The following is a 17,150-nucleotide window of genomic DNA, read 5'->3' as shown; positions in this document are numbered from 1 at the left end:
GCCAAGGAAGTCCCAAGGTCCCTGGGTCTTTAGAGTCGAGCTTCCTGCCTTCTCTTGCCCCGGTTTAGTTTTGGAAACCGAGGCCCAGAGGCCACAAGGCCCTGTGTTTATTCCCAAGGCATTTGGAATAGAGACGTGGGTGGATGAGAGACGTTTGAGAGAGTGAATAGGCGTGGCTTCACGACTGAATAGATGTGAGGGAGTAGGAGCCCCGGGCCAAATCTGGGTCTCCGGCTGGGCGACAACGTGGACAGGAGGGGGCTCCCGGACTTGGAAATCAGGTAGGACCAGAAGAGGTTTGGATAGATTTGAGGAAGGAGTCCTCCAGAAGGCAGCTGGATACATGGGTCTGGTACTCAGGCGAGACGGGGGCACAGCAGGCAGAGTGTGGGGATCGCCTAGTGATGTCTGCCAGGAGTACAGGTGTGGAAAGCGACCGTCAAGGCCTGACTAGCCCTGGGATCCGCTGCCTCTCGGTTCTTCTTCGGCAGAGATGGGGAAGGTTCCTTCTTGAGAATCACTTACACACTTTTCAGGGCAGGAATATGAAAGCTGGAGGGGGCTGGAAGCACAGGAGGCCTTGGGTTTTCCACAGAAGTCTTTATTACAGTGTAAATCCAAGCTCAGGCCTCCCCTGGGCCCCATGCAAAGCCCCAGCGTTGGGGCTAGTGGCGTCAAAAGAGACACCAAGCCCTCACGGCGCCTCCAGCGGTGGGGTCACGGAAGTGCAGGGCGTGCGCCCTATCTAGGCAACTACAAGTCCCAGCAGGCCCCGTGGCCAAGGTGCCTCGCTTTCCTTGGACTCCTAGAGCAGAGCCTCTTGGGAAATGTAGTCCTGGTCGCTCAGGCAATTTGCGCAAACTCCCTGGTGTGAGTGATCCTGACACCCACTGGGAAATGGCTCGGGCTGAGGCTGGGAGAGGGCAGGGATGGAAGGGAGATGGAAGAGGGCAGAGGGCTACACGGGGTGGGAGCAGGCGTCCCGCAGGCAGAGACACCTCTTTCATTCGGCTTTGGCTTTGGGTCCGGAGACTGCAGCTGCTACCGAGGCAAGGGCTCCGGTCCCTGGGATCTTAGCTCGGATCCTGAGTGAGAAACAGGTGGAGTCAAGGGGTGGGGCAAGAGAGGATAATTCTGAGAACTAAAGGGAAAACTGAAGAAGGAACTTAGGGCCCAAACCATCCCCAGCCCTCCACCTACTGGCCTGCGATGGAATTGTCTCTTACCTTTTAGGACGGAGATATTCAACCCCAGGAGATTTAGGTATAAGGAATATGGGGGCGGGGGCGCAAAGGGAGCAAGGGGAACGGTCCCCAAGTTTCCCCATTCCCCATCCCATCCATCTCCACCACATGCACTTACTTAGCTTTGATGTGGCTCAACTGATTGGTCACCAATCCCACATACTGATCAATCTGGGCCTGGGGGGATGAAGAAGAGGGGTGAAAGGAGAGATTGGAGGGGGCTCTTCTCCCTAATTCATTAAGGTGGCTGCTTCCTCCCCCCCGCCTCAAATCAGGAGTTTGGGGGAGCGGCCTACCGTGCCACCTTCAACTCTAAACCTAATAAAATACCCTTGGAAATCAGAAGTCCAAGTTGAAGTGTCAAACTGATTGGACCGTACTCTGTGTAGGAAGGGATGATGGGTAGACACAAGAATTTGCCAGTGAGTTTGTGTCCTGGGCACTATTGTTAATCTTTGAGATGTGTGTATGTGTGTGTGTTTAGGGACAGTATAAGAGCAGAGGGCATTAGTGTTGCTTGTCAAGTCCCTGAGTGGATTGATTTAAATACTAGTTTAATTCACAACATTAGCTGACTTTGTGAGTCTTAGTGATTCCAGCATGTGAGGGAGTTAGTTAGGACTATATCCCTGGCAGGGATGGGCATCACTGGGCTCTCAGCTGTGCTGGAGAATGTCAAAATGGAATGCAGTCCATCTGTCTATCTCTGGATAGGAGGTATGTCAGTTGGCCCTGGTTCTGTCAGTGTTCTGGGTAACAGACATCCCACCTGATTTAACTGAAATGTCAGTCCCTCGCAGTTTCAGGGAGTGAGGGCATCAGTCAGTCCACCTGATTGGCTGAGATGGGTGCCAGTCAGACCCAGGCTATGTGTAGGGATAGACGGCATCAGTCTGTCTGTGTGTCTGCAAATGGAATATGTGTTTGTCAGTCCCTGGTGGTATCACAGGGACAGAGGGTATCAGGCTGTCAGGAGGAGGCATTCATCTGTCTGCCTGTTTCTAGCTAGGATGAGTGTTGTTTGGCCTCCTGCTGTGTCAGGGAGAGAAGACACCAGTCAGGCTCCTTCTCCGGAGTTAGGACATGTCAAGGCAGGCCTTGCATCATTGTTGGGGAGGAGCATCGGTGAGTCCACTTGCCTTGGGTTGGGATACATCAGCTAGATCCTGGCTCTGCCACTGGCTCTGTCATGGGACACCAATCAAAATGCCTGTCTCTGACTATTGAAATGTATTAGGTAGGCTCTAGCTGCATGGAGGAAGGGCAGTAGGCAGACCACCTGTGCCTGGCATGTGTCAGATCCTGACTGTCGGGGTAGGAACACCAGCTGGTCCTCTCTTCTCTGGCTGGGACATTTGTCATCGACCCTGGCTGTTGGGGGGCAGGGGGCGATCAGACAAGTTGTGTTTGGTTGGGGTACTGCCAACTGAAGGCCTGTCACACTCACCTGGTGCTGTCGATATAGCAGAGGGACTGTGAATACACCGATCACTCCTGCAGGCACAGAGATGGGGGGTCAGGGTCCTCCCCGGAGATTAACAGTTCCATTCATAACCCTGTCCCCCCCAAGCCCCAGCGCCCCACCTCCCCACCCTGCCCTCCACAGCCTTCCCAGCTCACCCAGAATGAGAAGAGTCAAACCATTGAAGACGGCACCCACGAAGGTCAAGATGTAGAAGAGAAGGGCCAGCTGAGGGTGAGGGTGAGGGTCAGCAGAGCCTACAGGGTGCACCCCAGGCTGGGAACTCACACAGCAATGGCCCTCCTCCCCCTCCACCCCACCAGGGGCAGGCAGGTGAATGCTGGGGACCCAGGAGGGAGGTGGGGGTGCTTCAGGGCACCTTGAGGGAGTCCACGAGGTCTTCTACCAGAAAGAAATGCCGCAGCTGTATGGCCGCAGAGACAACACGGGAGGCAATCTGCTGGGACAAGCGTTCAGTCTGCTCCTGAGTCAGGGTCAGGTCCACGTCCAGGTAGGCCCTGAGAGAACAGAGATGTGTGAGGCAACTCAGCAGGTGGAGGGGGCCCAGGCTGAGGGGATGCCCAAGACAAGGACAAGAAATGAGGGTTGGGGAGGAGGCCAGGTGTAGAGGGGTAGGGTGGAGGTCAGGGTCAGGAGATGGGATCAAGGATTAAGGATCAGAGGTTAGGGTCAGAGGTCAGGGCTGGAAGCTAAGGGTCAGAGTTCGGTTTAATGTCAGGATATCAGGTTGGAGTTAGGAACAGGAAGAGGATGGGTTGGGGCCCGAGTGAGAAGTCAGTGCCTGATCTGAGGTCATGGGTCAGCTCTGGGGTCTGGACAGAGATAAGGGGTGGGGGGCTGGGCCGGGGCTTCTCACTGGAAGGGGTTGGCGCCGTCCCCCCGGTGCACGGCCTGCAGCACTTTTCGGTAAACCCTGAGAGAGATGGTGCCGCAGAGCAGCAACAGGGCCACGTGGGCCGCCACGGACACGATGCTAAAGTGCAGGAGGCTTAGCAGGGAGACCATGAGGCATGTGAAGACCACTCCTGACGTCTTCGCGTCCTTCCAGTGCAGCAGGTCCACCACTGTGGAGGGAGGGGCGGCGATCAGGCTGGGGTATGGAGCTGCCCTGGCTGACCTCTTGACCTCGTATTTCCTGTCTCGGGGCTGAACCATGACCTCTTGACACACCTGTGGGAGCCTTAACCCAATTTCCAGATTTTTATTTGTCTTCTTTTATTCCATGCTTGGGCTTTCCTGGTGACTCAGACAGTAAAGAATCTGCCTGCCAGGTGGAAGACCCAGATTCGATCCCTGGGTCAGGAAGATCCCTTAGAGAAGGGAAAGGCTACCCACTCCAGTATTCTTGCCTCAAGAATCCCGTGGACAGAGGAGCCTAGCCGGCTACAGTCCATGGGGTCACAAAGAGTCAGACATGACTGACTGACTAACACTTTCATTCCACGCATGCCTCCTGGAAAACCCAAGTTAACTGTCTAGCAAGTCCCCACAAGCTTACTCCTTATTATGTGTGAACAGAAGTTTGGGTGAAAAAAATCATTCTTCTGCATCATGTATATCTCACTCTACTTTTTCTCCTAGAATTCTCTTCTGGTCAACTGGAACAGCTGTTAATTCATTCTTTTTAAGGGCTACACAATATTCCATGGTGTAGCTACACCATTATTCATTTTATTCAACCACGTATCTATTGCCAGGCCATTTCTTTTGTTTCCTCCCCCCATCCCCTTCCTAGACAGTACTGCAAACAACAGCCTCCTGTAGATATTCTTACCTCCAGGAGGTTCTGTTTCTGAGATACAATCCCAGGGGTCAAATCGCAGGGGGGACTAGTTTTGTATTTTCAAGTATCATAAATTTTATTGGATTGCTTACAAACAAGAGTTAACAATCCTTTTTTCTGTGAAATGAAAGTGACCTTTTCCCAGCATCCTACCCAGCAATGGGTTATTGTTCTTTTTATTTTATGTACCCTGAGGGGTATAAAGTAACATCTCCCTGAAACCCTACCAACACATATATCTAAGTCCTAAGTGTATTAATGACATCATTCTCCTTCCTAGGCTCTAACTCAAATTTCTAACTCACCTCCCAAGCCCAGCCTAAGCTTTGATCAGTGGCCTTTGGACTCCAACCCTCATCTCACTCATCTTAACTTTTAACAGCTCTCCCTATAATCGGCTCCCCTTTGAGCCCTGAACTGAGAGCCTGATACCCTGCCATCTATTTCTGGACAGTTTCCATCCTACCACCCTTACTGCAATCAAACTGACCCATCCCAACCAGTCCCCCTCAGAGTCTGACTCTCCTCACTTCTGCATCCTCCCTGTACACATCCTCCCATCTACTGTAACTAGGGTAGGTCTCCCCTCAACCCCTCCCCTGCAGGCTCCCCAAGGCCTGGGCCATTGGGTGGGGGAGGGGCCGGGTCGTCTGAGGCGGGGGCTAAGTTTAGGCACGCTGAGGGGAGGGAGCCTCTCCCGCAGCTGTGCTGGCCTGTCCGGCTACTGAGTGACAGCGCCGCCTGGACCAGAGGCAGGGGGAGGGGGCCTCGCTGCTCTCGGGCCCCAAAGCTCCGGCTGGAGAGAGAGGGGACCCCACACTCCCACCACGCCCTCCCTAGGTACCCCCACAGCCCCTCAGCCCCAGCCTGCATTTCTGGGGAATCTGGGACCAAGAGGAAACATTCCCCCAGAGTTGAGGGCGACAAAAGGGAATCTGGGGCCCTTTCCACGGTCCCCCAGCCCTCGCGTCCCAGCGCCCCAGCCCGCCCCGAAAGCCCACCTTTACTCCCCATCTCGGCTCCTCCGAGTGAGAGGCTACAGACACCGCTGCTTCTCAGGGATTTTGCCCACTTCAGTGGAACCGGGAGGGAGGGAATAGGGGGCGGGGCCCCCTTTGTACCCAGCCAATGGCTCTCCATAGAGGTGGGAACTATTCCAAAACGGTGTGGCTCTCTTTGTAAACAGCCGAAAGCAGGAATGTCTACAACCAATCTATAGGAACCGTTCATGGAGACTGAGCATACTTTAAGGCAAGGCGGGTATATTTACAATTTGCCAATGCTAGTGGTCAGGGAAGAGGAAAGGTTTTAAAAGGCTCTGAGTTTACTTTTACGAGCCGGGTGGCCACATTCAAAAGAGCCTTTTCAGGGATTTGGCCTATCCAAAATCAGCCTCCAGGGGGAGCACTACAAAAGAGGGATTTTTTTTTTTTTTTTTTTAGCAATTAGCCAATCCCAATCCTAAACCCTCAGTGGGAGGGCTAATTTCTCGAGTGGGAGGGGCAGCTATTTAAAAAGAGGCAATGGCAATCTTAGGTAACGGGACTTTTTTTAAGGCTAGAGTTTATAATGTCCTGCCAAAAGGAATACCTCCTCCGTTTCTCCACTCTCCGCTCCTTCGCGAGTTTGGTGCCTTTAAATATCAATCCTCCACCCTCCCAGTGGTCCAAAGTAGCACTTTCCCTCTCGGAGATTACCTAGAACTTGCGATTCCAATGTGAATTCTGATTGGTCCGTGCTAGCGAGGCACTGTCCCGTGATTGGCTCCCGCTCCAGCTGCCCCCAGGGCTCTTCCTCCTTCTCGTCCGGCAAGGGCTCATTCAGCCAAGAGTTCGAATCCCGGGATCGAGGTGGGGATGGGGTGGGGGTCTGGGGGATCCCAGAGACAGGGCTGGGCTGTGGAGTAAAGACTTCCAGCGGCGAGGACTGAACGAATGCGAGTGGTAGGTCCAATTCTGGTGAGTTAGAGAGAGAAGGCTGTGAGCTTTCGCTTTGGAGGTGCCCTAAGGAAAGAAACCACCCACCCCTTGTGGCTTCAGTCTCAGCACCTCAGACATCTCACCTTTCCCAGCCTCTCCAGCCACTGATCCTTCGGGCTCCTCGTCTTCCAGTGGAGTGGAGCTACTGGTGGCAGAGTCCTCCCCAGTCCCTGCTCCCCGGGTCGCCCAGCCCAGTTGATCCAGCTGCAGCCCCAGGTCCTCTGGGGGGCGCTCAGCTGGAGGGGCAGAACTGGGGTCACCTCGACGCCCGGGCTCCGGGGATTGGCTCAGGCTGGGGATGCTTTCCAAGCTGTCGCCCAGGCCAGGCTGAGGGGGCGGATCTCGCGGCTCCGAGACTGAGCGGCCCTGGGGCCGTGGGCGGCGAGCGGCTGAATCCCTGCGAGCCCCAGAGCCCACCACACCGTCGAAGGCGATGTAGGAGAAGGTCAGCTCCCGCGGAGTGCCCCAGTCCTGCGACGTGGTCTCCTCCTCGTCGTCCTCCGAGAATTCCCGGGCTGTATGCAGCTCCCGAAAATCCGAATCATCGTTCCCTCCTGCCACGAGCAAAGGAGGGCATGAGCTCCTCTGACGAAGACCCTAACCCACTCCCCTTAATCCCTTGGCCCAGCTGTGAGCCCCCTTCAAGTTCCACCCTCACATCCTCCCTCTTTGTTTACCTTCTGTGGAGTCAGGGGTAGATGAAGCTGTAGACGGAGCTTCTTCTGCAAGAGGAAAATATCGAGGACACTTAGAAGTTTAGACTGCCTGAGTTACAGTAGTGAGCCAGTCCTGGAAACTTGTCTGAATTAAGGAATCTTAGAATTTTCATCACAGGACCTTTAGAACATTCTGTATACAAACTGTAAAACCTTCCTATCCCTGTTATCTGAAGCTCAGTCTTGGAAGTTCAAATCCAGGAATCTTGATCTTAGAGTCTTCAAGCGTTGCTTCACTCGTGTCTGACTCTTTGCGATCCCATGGACTGTAGTCTGCCAGGCTCTTTTGTCCATGGGATTCTCCAGACAAGAACACTGAAGTGGGTTGCTGTGCCCTATTCCAGCGGATCTTCCCAACCCAGGAATCAAAACCGTGTCTCTTATGTTTCCTGCATTGGCAAACGGGTCCTTTACCAACAGCGCTACCTGGGAAACCCTTCAGGATTTTAGGAGGCTTTTAGGAGGTTTCAATTCATTAATTCTTTCAACAACCATTATTTGAGTGCTTAATAAATTCCAGCCACTATTTTAGATCCTGAAGATACAACTGTAAACAAAGCCCCTAGTCTTATAGAGCTTACACTCTATAGAGGAGATAGACACAAACAATTAAACTTATGGTGTTGGGTGCTAAGTGTATGGAGAAAAATCAAAGTAAGGGAAGAGAAAATAAGGGGATGCTATTTCAGACAGGTTGGTGAGGAAGACTCCTTGGATGACATCTGAGAAGAAATCTGAATGATGTGATGAAGCCATGAGAATATCTAGGGAAGAGTCTTCCAGGCAGAGGGAAAAGCCAGTACAAAGGCCCTGAGGCAAGCACTAAGCTTTGCATATTTGAGGAACAGAGAAGTATGCAGATATGACTGGAACAGAGTGACTGATGGGAAGATGATGGGAGATGAGAGCAGAGAGGTAAGGTGGGGGTGGGGTGGGGAGAAGACGAAGGGCCTTCCTTTGTAAGCCCAGGTAGGGACAAGATCTTAGAATGTAGGGATGATACGCTAAAACGTTGAAATAACAAATTCTTAGAATCTTGGCATCTGGACTCCCAAGACATACAAGTGGCTAGGTCAGTGTTGAAATCCCCAGTTCTCAGAACCTCGGGGGTGTGAGACAGAGAATGTTAGACGAGGACCGTTAGAGCTCTGGGCTCAGAAATCATGAGGCTTAGACAAGGCTTAATTTCAATTATGGAATTCAGCCTCTCAGAGCTAGCTTGGGGCTTTGCCTACAGGAGATGCTCAATACCTTTTGGAAATTGAAATCGCATACCCCCCGCCCCCACCTCATTTCCTCAGATGGGGAATAGGAGACCAGGAATGAAAGACCTGGAGGGGTAAAAACAGCTAAGGATCCAGGAGTCCTAGCCCTAACCCAGAGATTGGCTGTTTCCTGGGGACAGGGGATTGGACACTTCGGGTGAGCCCAGAGCTGCCTCTGATTCTGGGTAGAAAACGGAGGTGGGATGCGAAGATGGGTGATGCGGGGGAGGGGGAATCAGACCCCTCTTCTCCATCCTGACTCTACCCCTCCCCGCAGGCTGCGGCCAGCACCAGGGCGAGGGGACAGCTCCTGGAGAGCGTCCTCATGCCGGGCGGAGCCCCGCCGCACATTCAAGCGCCCAGCGCGCCCCCCGTCGGCTATCTCAGTGCCCCCAACCTCTGCTCAGTCTCACTCAGATTCTCCGGGTCAAGTCGCCCCCACCGTTGCTAGAACATGGGGGAGGGCAGATCTTCCTTTGTCTCCTTCACCTCCTCCCCTATCTCGGCTCTCCCACGGCCCAGGTCGGAGGGGAAACCGAAGAGGAGCCCACCCGGGCCTCTGGGCCCCACACCAGGCCTGAGCCTCCCCCTACTCACTGCAGTGGGCGAAGACCGGCAGGACCTGCCCCATGGCCCCCCTCGGGCCTGCATCGGGACCCCCGCCCACTCCGGCCACGCCGCCTTGGGCCTGGGGCCGCGAGCGCTCATCTCCGCCGCGCCCAGGACGCCGCCGCCGCCGCCGCCATCCTCGCCGCCTCCTCCTGCCGGGCCGCTCCAGCAGTCGTCGCCGCCGCCGCCGCCGCCGCCCTCAGTTCGGCTTGGCAGGGGCGGGCGGGGCCGCTGGCGGGGGGGCACTGCAGCGCGAGGGCAAGGGGCGGGGCCACAGACCGGGGGGAGGAACCTGAGGGAGGGCGAGGGGGCGGGGAAAAGCGCGGGAGGATGGAGGGGTGTGGTCTTTCTAATAGAGGGGCGGAGCTAGGGCGGTAGGCTACTGGTCGAGAAGTCTTGGAAGGCGGTCTGAACGGCGGGATCTAGCGAGAGGAGGGCGGGGCCTTTAGTGGGAGTGAAGTGGGGGCCGAGGGTGGGGTGAGGGGCTCAGCGAGATAAGGATGCAGGAGCCTAGGCGGAGAGGATGGAGGCGTGGAACTCAGACCCTGTTCTGGTGGAGCTAGAGGTGTCAGTGAAGGGAGGGTACAAAGATTCTACCGCTGGGAGGTAAAGGTACGAGCTGAGAACCTCAATGGGAGTGGGAAAGGGGGCGGGAAGAAACTACTTGGAAACTTTTGAGACAAGGGGAGGAGCTCAGACTTGAAGGGCCTTAAACTAATTTAGAATTATTCAGAGTTGGGCGGAGTCAGTCCGAGACAGATGAGCTAGAGGCGTGGCCTAGGGAGAATAAGGCAGAACAAAACAAGGGAGATGGTGTGGCTCAGAAGGGGAGCGCAATCTGGAGTGAGGGGGCGGGGCCTGTAGCTAAGAGGCGGAGCTAGAGTCCAGTTGGGGATAGCAAATATTTGGAGCCACTGTATGTATGAATGGATGGGCGGGACCTGGAAGAGAAGCGACTGAAACCCGAGAGCGAGAGGTAGAAATAAAAAAGTTAAGAGTTGAAAGCTTTTGAAACCCAGGATGGGACCACTGATATGGGAGAAGATTGGACAGAGCAGGGCTGGGTACCCGAAGCCGAGTGTTGTGTTGAGAATACAGATTCTAGAAATCGTTTCCCGATAATATTGTTTACTTCTATGACTCTGTTTCCTCTTCGGTAAACTGGAGATGATGATGTAAAATTATGTTTAGCTGTGGTCAGTGCTAGATTGGCACTATTGTCATTTTCCTCTGATCCAAACCCAAAGCCTCGCTTTGAAGATGCTGAAGAGGGAAGCCCTAAGAGTTCAACCCTTTCTAGTGACTTGAGTGCAAGTCAAGGGCATAGGAAGGAGATTTAGGTGGTTTAAAATGTCACAAGGCAGGGGATTAGTGGGCGGGTGGGGCGGGGATGGTTAGCAGGTGCAGAGGGTGGAGTCTTCCTGATCCCCAGGCCGAAGGATGGCGGCCCTTGCCCGCCTGCTGGAACGTCTCCTTTGGCCAGCCCGCAAGGAAGAGGAGGCGGAGGAAGAAGAGGAGGGATGCAGGTCTCCCAACCGGCCTCAGTCCCTCCTAGAAGCGCCGCGTTGCGCCCAGCGGCCGCACGGGGGTGCGGCGGCGGCGTGGGGTCTGCGCTTCGGGGCTAGCGCAGTGCAGGGCTGGCGCGCACACATGGAGGATGCTCATTGCGCTTGCCTTGCGCTACCTGGGCTGCCCCCGGGCTGGGCTTTCTTCGCAGTCCTCGACGGCCACGGCGGGGCAAGAGCCGCCCTCTTCGGCGCGCGCCACCTGAAGGGCCAGGTACTTGAGGCTCTAGGCCCGGAGCCCAGCGAGCCCCAGGGAGTGTGCGAAGCACTGCGCCGCGCCTTTCTGAGCGCAGACGCGCGCCTGCGTGCTCTCTGGCCCCGCGGCGAGCCGGGGGGCTCCACCGCTGTGGCGTTACTGGTTTCCCCGCGCTTTCTGTACCTGGCGCACTGCGGTGACTCTCGCGCGGTGCTAAGTCGCGCCGGCGCCGTGGCCTTCAGCACCGAGGACCATCGGCCCCTCCGTCCCCGAGAACGTGAACGCATCCATGACGCGGGTGGCACCATCAGCCGTCGGCGCCTCGAGGGCTCTTTGGCAGTGTCCAGAGCACTGGGAGACTTTGCCTACAAAGAGGCTCCAGGAAGGCCCCCAGAACAGCAACTCGTTTCCGCGGAGCCTGAGGTGACCGCCCTGGCACGCCAAGCGGAGGACGAGTTCATGCTCTTGGCTTCTGATGGCGTGTGGGACGCGATGTCCGGGTCTGCCCTAGCGGGACTGGTGGCATCGCGCCTCTGTTTGGGCTTGGCCCCGGAGCTTCTCTGCGCGCAGCTGTTGGACACGTGTCTTTGCAAGGTCCTGGGGGCGGGGCTTGAGGTCTTTGAGGGAAGAACCTAAGGACTTAGGGAAGAGGAGCTTTGATAGAGAGGCTAAAGTAAAACTAGAGGATGGGTGGGGCTCCATTAGGGGGCGGGGCCTGCAGGAACGGGGCAGGGTCAAAAGATGCAGAGGGCGGAGACTGAGGGAAGACTGGAGACAAGATGGGATGGACAGATACTCGGAAGGATTTAAGAGAAATGGCGTGGTCTTTTGGAATGGGACAGCTCTTAGGGCTTTCCAGGTGGTTCAGTGGTAAAGAATTCACCTGCAATATAGGAGATGGGGGAGACACAGGTTCGATTCGTGGGTTGGGAAGATCCACTGACGTAGGAAATGCCAACCCACTCCAGTATTCTTGCCGGGAAAATTCCACGGACAGAGGAGCCTGGTGGGTCACGGTCCATGGGGTCGCAAAGAATCGGATACGACTGAAGCGACTAAACACAACCGCTTAGGCCTAGAGGTGGGTACTGAGGTGTGATTAGTGGCAGAAGGAAGAGCAGCTAAACAGCAAAGTGCGAAGAGCTTTGGAAAAGAGAAGTTGTCGTTGCTGTAGCTCAGTCATGTCCAGCTCTGCGACCCCATGAACAGCAGCACACCAGGCTTCCCTGTCCATCACTATCTCCGGGAGTTTGCTCAAACCCATTTCCATTGAGTCGGTGATGCCGTCCAACCATCTCATCCTCTGTTGCCCACTTCCCCTCCTGCCCTCAATCTTTCCCAGCATCAGGGTCTTTTCCAATGAGCCGGCTCTTCGCATCAGGTGGCCAAAATGGTTCTCCTTGATAGGGTGGGCTAGGACAGCAAGAGAGGGCGTGGCCTAAGCAATTGGTCTTCGTGAGAGGCTTGCTTTAGAGTGGCAGAAGGGTGGGACTTTCGAGAAATGTGCATAACCAGATTGGGAAGGGGGCACTAGAACAAGGGTAATGTTCGGAAACTGCTGCCCAAGGCATAGAGCCCTGTGCTGGGGCTCTCACACGTGTTCCACCAGGCTCTCTTTCCTCCACCTTCTCCAGGGCAGCCTGGACAACATGACCTGCCTCCTGGTCTGCTTTCCGGGGGCTCCCAGACCTTGTGAGGAGGCCATCAGGAAGGAGGTACTGCTCGATGCAGCCCTGGGACGCAGAGTTGCAGGTGAGCGGTGTTGGGAGTCCAGCAGAAGGGGTTGTCTGCCAGCCGAGCACCCCCAGAATTCTTGTCTCTTTCTCAGAGCTGTGTGCTTCTGCCTCAGAGCCCCCCAGCTTGAACACAGTTTTCAGGACTCTGGCCTCTGAGGACATCCCGGATTTACCTCCTGGGGGAGGACTCTACTGCAAGTGAGTTGGGGTAAGGTAGGTTGGAATGGGAGAGTTGCTGGCCGGAGGAGGATGCCCTCCTGAAGGCCTTCCTTTGCTCTCTAGGGCCACAGTCATCGCTGAAGCTTATTCTCAGTTCTGCCAGGCCTCAAGACAGCGCTGCGTGGTAAGGACCCTGTATTCTTGAACGTTTTCATAGAAGCATGTAATTCAGGCCCCCACCCGATTCCTTTAAGTGATGGGGCAATTGCAGCCAGAGTGGATTTGCCAGATATATCAATAAATTCTCACACCTGTTCCTGAAGAACTGTGATAGGTGTGTGTGGGAAGGTGGGGGGTGGGATCGGAAGCAGAAGCAGAGAAGAGATTGTGCTTCTTCTCCAAGAAATATGCCTCTGACTTTGCTCCATCATTGGGAAAGACCCTGAAGTTGGGAAAGATTGAGGGCAGGAGGAGAAGGGGGCAACATAAGATGAGATGGTTGGATGGCATCACCGACTCAATGGACATGAGTTTGAGCAAACTCCCGGAGATAGTGAAGGAGGTGGAAGTCTTGCCTGCTGCAGCCTATGGGGTCACAAAGAATGGGACATGACTTAGCCACTGAACAACAACATTGCTCTGTGAAGCGCCATCATCCCAAGCACCACCCCCTCCATCCAGGAATAAGGCAGAAAAATTCACGGAACGTTGATGACCAACCTGATTGCACTGCGGAGACTACCAGGACATCTCTGAGGGTGGTCTAGGTCTTAGAGGACAGAGGTTGTGGATTGGGCCCAGATACCCCATTTGGGGGGCTTCCCTAGTGGTTCAGACAGTAAAGAATCTGCCTGCAATGCAGGAGACTTGGGTTCGATCCCTGGGTCGAGAAGATCCCCTGGAGAAGGGAATGGCTACCCACTCTAGTACTCTTGCCTGGAAAATTCCATGGACAGAAGAGCCTGGTGGACAACAGTCCGTGGGATCACAAAGCTTATTTGAAGATGTCCAAGGAGGTGGTGGGTGAAGCCATATAAACTAAGGTACAGGGTGGAGGTCTGGAAGGAAATATGAGAATGGAAACTGGAAGGCCTTTGCAGGGCAGAGAAGGGAGCTGGGTTATTTATTACTCTTTGGCGGGGGGTATGGATAATTTCTTAGCAGCAGAAAGGAGAACTTAGTAAGGATTCTTTTGATTTGTGAGTGCCAGAAACCTCATTCAAACTGCGAATACAAAGCAGAGAATTTACTGGTCCGTGTAATTGAAGAGTTCAGGGACTTAAGGCATGACTGCATCCAGTTGTCAAATGATGTCATGCGGTTAGTTTTATTTTCTCTGAGTTGGCTTCATTTCCTGGCAGGGTCTCCACATGAGGTGGCACAGAGTTTCTGCTCCAGGCTTACGTCCCAGGAACCTAACATCCCCAGTGGGGAGAGCAGGCGTTTCCCAGTAGGGGGCAGCCGCGGTTCCAGAGCTGCTTCTCATTGGCCACACTGGGTCAAGTGCCCGACCAGTGTCCGTGTCTCTGATTGGCCAGGCTGGGGTCACAGGTCCATCCCTTAGTGCCTGCCTTGGGGTCCCCTCGCCCTAAAACAAAGGGGTTGAAGAGATGAGGAATGTTGGTTCCTCAAAGGAAAAAATAGGAACGGAGCATTCAGAACACCAGGGAGTAAATACCGAGAGGCAAGAAGGGGTTCCTATTCACCGTCTTCCACGTTTTGTTTTTACAGAAGGGGCAGAAAGGGCCTGAGGAACCCACTGGCGCCCTTTCAGTCTCTGCCTTGCACTTGGAGGCTTAACAGCTGTCATCCTTTGAGGACCCTCTGCCCAGCAGGGACCTCAGCGGAATTAAGGAAGAGAACTCCCCTTCCCCAGTTATGAGACCAGCGGAAGGAAGAGAAGCTGATGGAGGAACCCCAGAATGTTTATTTCCCTTTTTCCTACTTCCCTCTCATAAGACGTCTTATGAGAGAGGGGAAATTCCACCCACCAGCTAGACCGAAAAAAAAAAAAAAATCCAAACCCCCAAACCAAATGTCTAATAATTAGAGCTGACTGGACTCTGAAAAACACCCAGTTCAATAACCTTCTCTTTGCTTCCTATTTTTCATCTATTTGGCAGGAAGGTTGGGGAAAGTTTTTATGATTAAATTTTAATTACATAATTCAAAATATATTTTTGGGAAAAAAAACAAAAAAACATATGCATTATTTGCTCAGTCATTTGGCAAATATGTATGGGGCACCTACTGTGGACAAAAGGCCCTGCTCATAGCCATCAACCTGGCAGACCCACTGAAGTTCCTCCCCCTGGAACTTCCTAGTGGGGGGCGTGGGGGGGTGGGGGAACAGCAAACAAGGGAACCCATAACAAGGTCATCTCAGACACTGACAAGGGTCTTAAAAAAAAAAAAAGGAGATGGGGGATTGATTAAGAAAACGTCTAGGAGAGCTATGTTGGTTTTTTTACATTGCTATCTATGAGTAGTAAGTTCACTTGGTTTGAAATTCACAGGGCACAAAATGGTATACAATGACAAGGCCCCACCCATAGTCATCATTCCATTTTCCACCTGGGGATGGTTGCTTTAGACAGGGGGGTCTGTGAACACCTCTGAGGAGGGGACAGCTGAGTAGAAACGTATCAGAGAACTAGTCAGCCACGCAAAAACCCCTCGGGGCAGAAGGAACAGCTAGTGTGAAAGCCTAGAGGAAAGATTGAACTTGACATTTTCTTTTTTTCTTTATTTTTTAAAATTTTGCTTGCACTGGGTCTTCAATGCTGCCCAGGGGCTTCCTCTAGTTGACAGCAGTGAGCGAGGGGTTCTGTGGTTTCGGGAGCTTGGGATCTAGGGCACGCCGGCTTCAGTAGTTGAGGCATATGGGCTCAGCAGTTGAGCTCAGAGGCTCTAGAGCACTGGGCTCAGTAGTTGTGGCGCATGGGCTTTGTTGCCCTGAGGGCATGTGGAAATCTTCCCCGACCCTGTCTCCAGCATTGGCAGGTGGATTCTTAACCACTGGACCAGCAGGGAATTCCCAGACTTGGCATTTTCGAGATGAGGCTTGAGATTATGATCATCAAACTCTCCATGATGCCATTCACTGTCCTATTGGTAATCCCTGCAATGAGTTTGGAGTGGATTTTTCGAGACCTTTTATTGGACAAGTACACACACGTATATGGTACCTTAAAGTGTTTCCTTGATTTTTACTCATACCCTATGTATCATTTGGTAATTTGTTTCCTTTTACTCAATAAAGTGTTAGAGCCTTCTTTCATGCCACTTGCACACACCTCATTCTTTTTAGCTGCCTCTCAGCACTTCAAATGAGATATGGAATGGTTTCAACACCCATCATCCTCTTGATGGCTATTTAGGTTGTTTCCAGTTTCTTACCCTTGCATTGCTGCTGCCATAAAGATTCTTGATCAGACTCCTGTGTACACATGCAAGAGTTTCTCTAGTGCAGGGGTCTCACCACCTGTTTTGTACAGCACTTGAGCTAAGAATGATTTTTACATTTTTAAAGGGTTGTAAAAAATACATAAAAGAGGCTCTATGTCTAATATACTTAAAATATTTACTATTTGGGCTTTATTTATTTGGCTGCTCTGGGTCTTACTTGCAGCACCAGCGATCTAGTTCCCTGACCAGGGATGGAACCCGGGCTCCCTACTTGTGGTCTCAGCCTCTGGACCACCAGGGAAGTCCCTATTTGGATCTTTACCAAAAAATTTGCCGACTATAGTGCAAGTGGCACACAGAAGCACCACTTTCCCATTTCACAGATGGGAAAGCTGAGACCCAGAGAGGAGAAAGGACTTGCCCATGGTCACAAAGAACTGGGGTTCTCAAGTCTGTCCCCAAACGACTCACAGCCTGAGGAGACACAAAGAGAAATAATTATAACCTACAGTGGATCAGGGTTTAAGGCCTTCCACTGTGGGGTAGGGGAGAAGGAAATGGCAACCCACTCCAGTATTCTTGCTTAGAGAATCCTGTGGACGGAGGAGCCTGGTGGGCTGCCGTCTATGGGGTCGCAGAGAGTCGGACACGACTGAAGCGACTTAGCAGCAGCAATAGCAGCAGTGTACGGTAGAGAAGGGGAGAGGATTACTCAGTTCTTCAGAGAAGAATTAATATCAGAGACTGGCCTAGAAGAATGAGATAAAGATCAGGGTACCGCCCAGGCAGCAGGCTCCTTTAGGAAACAGGTAGAAAGCTTGATTCCCTCACCAAGTCAGCTAGGCCCTAAGAATTGTTTTACTCTCATTAACCACTGGAGTCCTGGTGGCTCAGGCAAGAGGGCTCTAGCCCAGATTTATTCCCTGCCTCTAGACCTCAGTTTATCCATTTCTAAACTTTCAACTGATTGCCCAGACTCCTGCCCTCCAGGCCAGGTGGCGCTCTAC

General features: G+C 53.4%; 2 protein-coding genes across 5 annotated transcripts; one reads left to right on the top strand and one right to left on the bottom strand.

Moving 5' to 3' along the window:
- Nucleotides 1–580: 580 nt before the first annotated feature.
- RTN2 (reticulon 2) lies at nucleotides 581–9,273 on the bottom strand. Of its 2 annotated transcripts, XM_005900325.3 has the most exons (10): nucleotides 9,068–9,273; nucleotides 7,167–7,211; nucleotides 6,573–7,043; nucleotides 6,208–6,465; nucleotides 3,584–3,791; nucleotides 3,086–3,224; nucleotides 2,865–2,934; nucleotides 2,692–2,738; nucleotides 1,363–1,421; nucleotides 581–1,085 (listed from the first exon to the last, which is right to left on the bottom strand). In XM_005900325.3, the coding sequence occupies exons 1-10, from the start codon at nucleotides 9,099–9,101 to the stop codon at nucleotides 1,004–1,006; spliced, it is 1,413 nt and encodes a 470-aa protein (XP_005900387.1). In that variant the 5' UTR covers nucleotides 9,102–9,273; the 3' UTR covers nucleotides 581–1,003. The 2 variants fall into 2 exon arrangements, with proteins under 2 accessions (XP_005900387.1, XP_070243619.1); XM_070387518.1 differs by lacking the exons at nucleotides 6,208–6,465; nucleotides 6,573–7,043; nucleotides 7,167–7,211; nucleotides 9,068–9,273 and adding an exon at nucleotides 5,512–5,622.
- Nucleotides 9,274–9,704: 431 nt separating this feature from the next.
- PPM1N (protein phosphatase, Mg2+/Mn2+ dependent 1N (putative)) lies at nucleotides 9,705–16,009 on the top strand. 3 transcript variants are annotated; one of them, XM_070386819.1, is made up of 5 exons: nucleotides 9,705–11,263; nucleotides 12,475–12,592; nucleotides 12,690–12,774; nucleotides 12,859–12,919; nucleotides 14,467–16,009. In XM_070386819.1, the coding sequence occupies exons 1-5, from the start codon at nucleotides 10,520–10,522 to the stop codon at nucleotides 14,533–14,535; spliced, it is 1,077 nt and encodes a 358-aa protein (XP_070242920.1). In that variant the 5' UTR covers nucleotides 9,705–10,519; the 3' UTR covers nucleotides 14,536–16,009. The 3 variants fall into 3 exon arrangements, with proteins under 3 accessions (XP_070242920.1, XP_070242918.1, XP_070242919.1); XM_070386817.1 differs by having other exon boundaries at nucleotides 10,465–11,434; nucleotides 12,669–12,774; XM_070386818.1 differs by having other exon boundaries at nucleotides 10,466–11,263; nucleotides 12,669–12,774.
- The last annotated feature ends 1,141 nt before the right edge of the window (nucleotides 16,010–17,150 follow it).

This window comes from Bos mutus, chromosome 18 (genome assembly GCF_027580195.1).
Source record: "Bos mutus isolate GX-2022 chromosome 18, NWIPB_WYAK_1.1, whole genome shotgun sequence".
Lineage (NCBI taxonomy): Eukaryota > Metazoa > Chordata > Mammalia > Artiodactyla > Bovidae > Bos > Bos mutus.
Note: the sequence above shows the minus strand (reverse complement) of the source record. Positions and strands in the feature narration are given on the sequence as shown.

Bases quoted from the DNA above. Each gene is read 5' to 3' on its own strand.
- RTN2 (XM_005900325.3), bottom strand. From the start codon at position 9,101: ATGGGGCAGGTCCTGCCGGTCTTCGCCCACTGCA. The intron at 3,792-6,207 runs GTAATCTCCGAG...CTCCCTCCACAG, and splicing joins ATTGGAATCGCAAGTTCTAG to TGGTGGACCTGCTGCACTGG. The intron at 2,739-2,864 runs GTGAGCTGGGAA...CTGTGCCTGCAG, and splicing joins TTTGACTCTTCTCATTCTGG to GAGTGATCGGTGTATTCACA.
- PPM1N (XM_070386817.1), top strand. From the start codon at position 10,520: ATGGCGGCCCTTGCCCGCCTGCTGGAACGTCTCCTTTGGCCAGCCCGC. The intron at 11,435-12,474 runs GTCCTGGGGGCG...CACCTTCTCCAG, and splicing joins TGGACACGTGTCTTTGCAAG to GGCAGCCTGGACAACATGAC. The intron at 12,920-14,466 runs GTAAGGACCCTG...TTGTTTTTACAG, and splicing joins CCTCAAGACAGCGCTGCGTG to AAGGGGCAGAAAGGGCCTGA.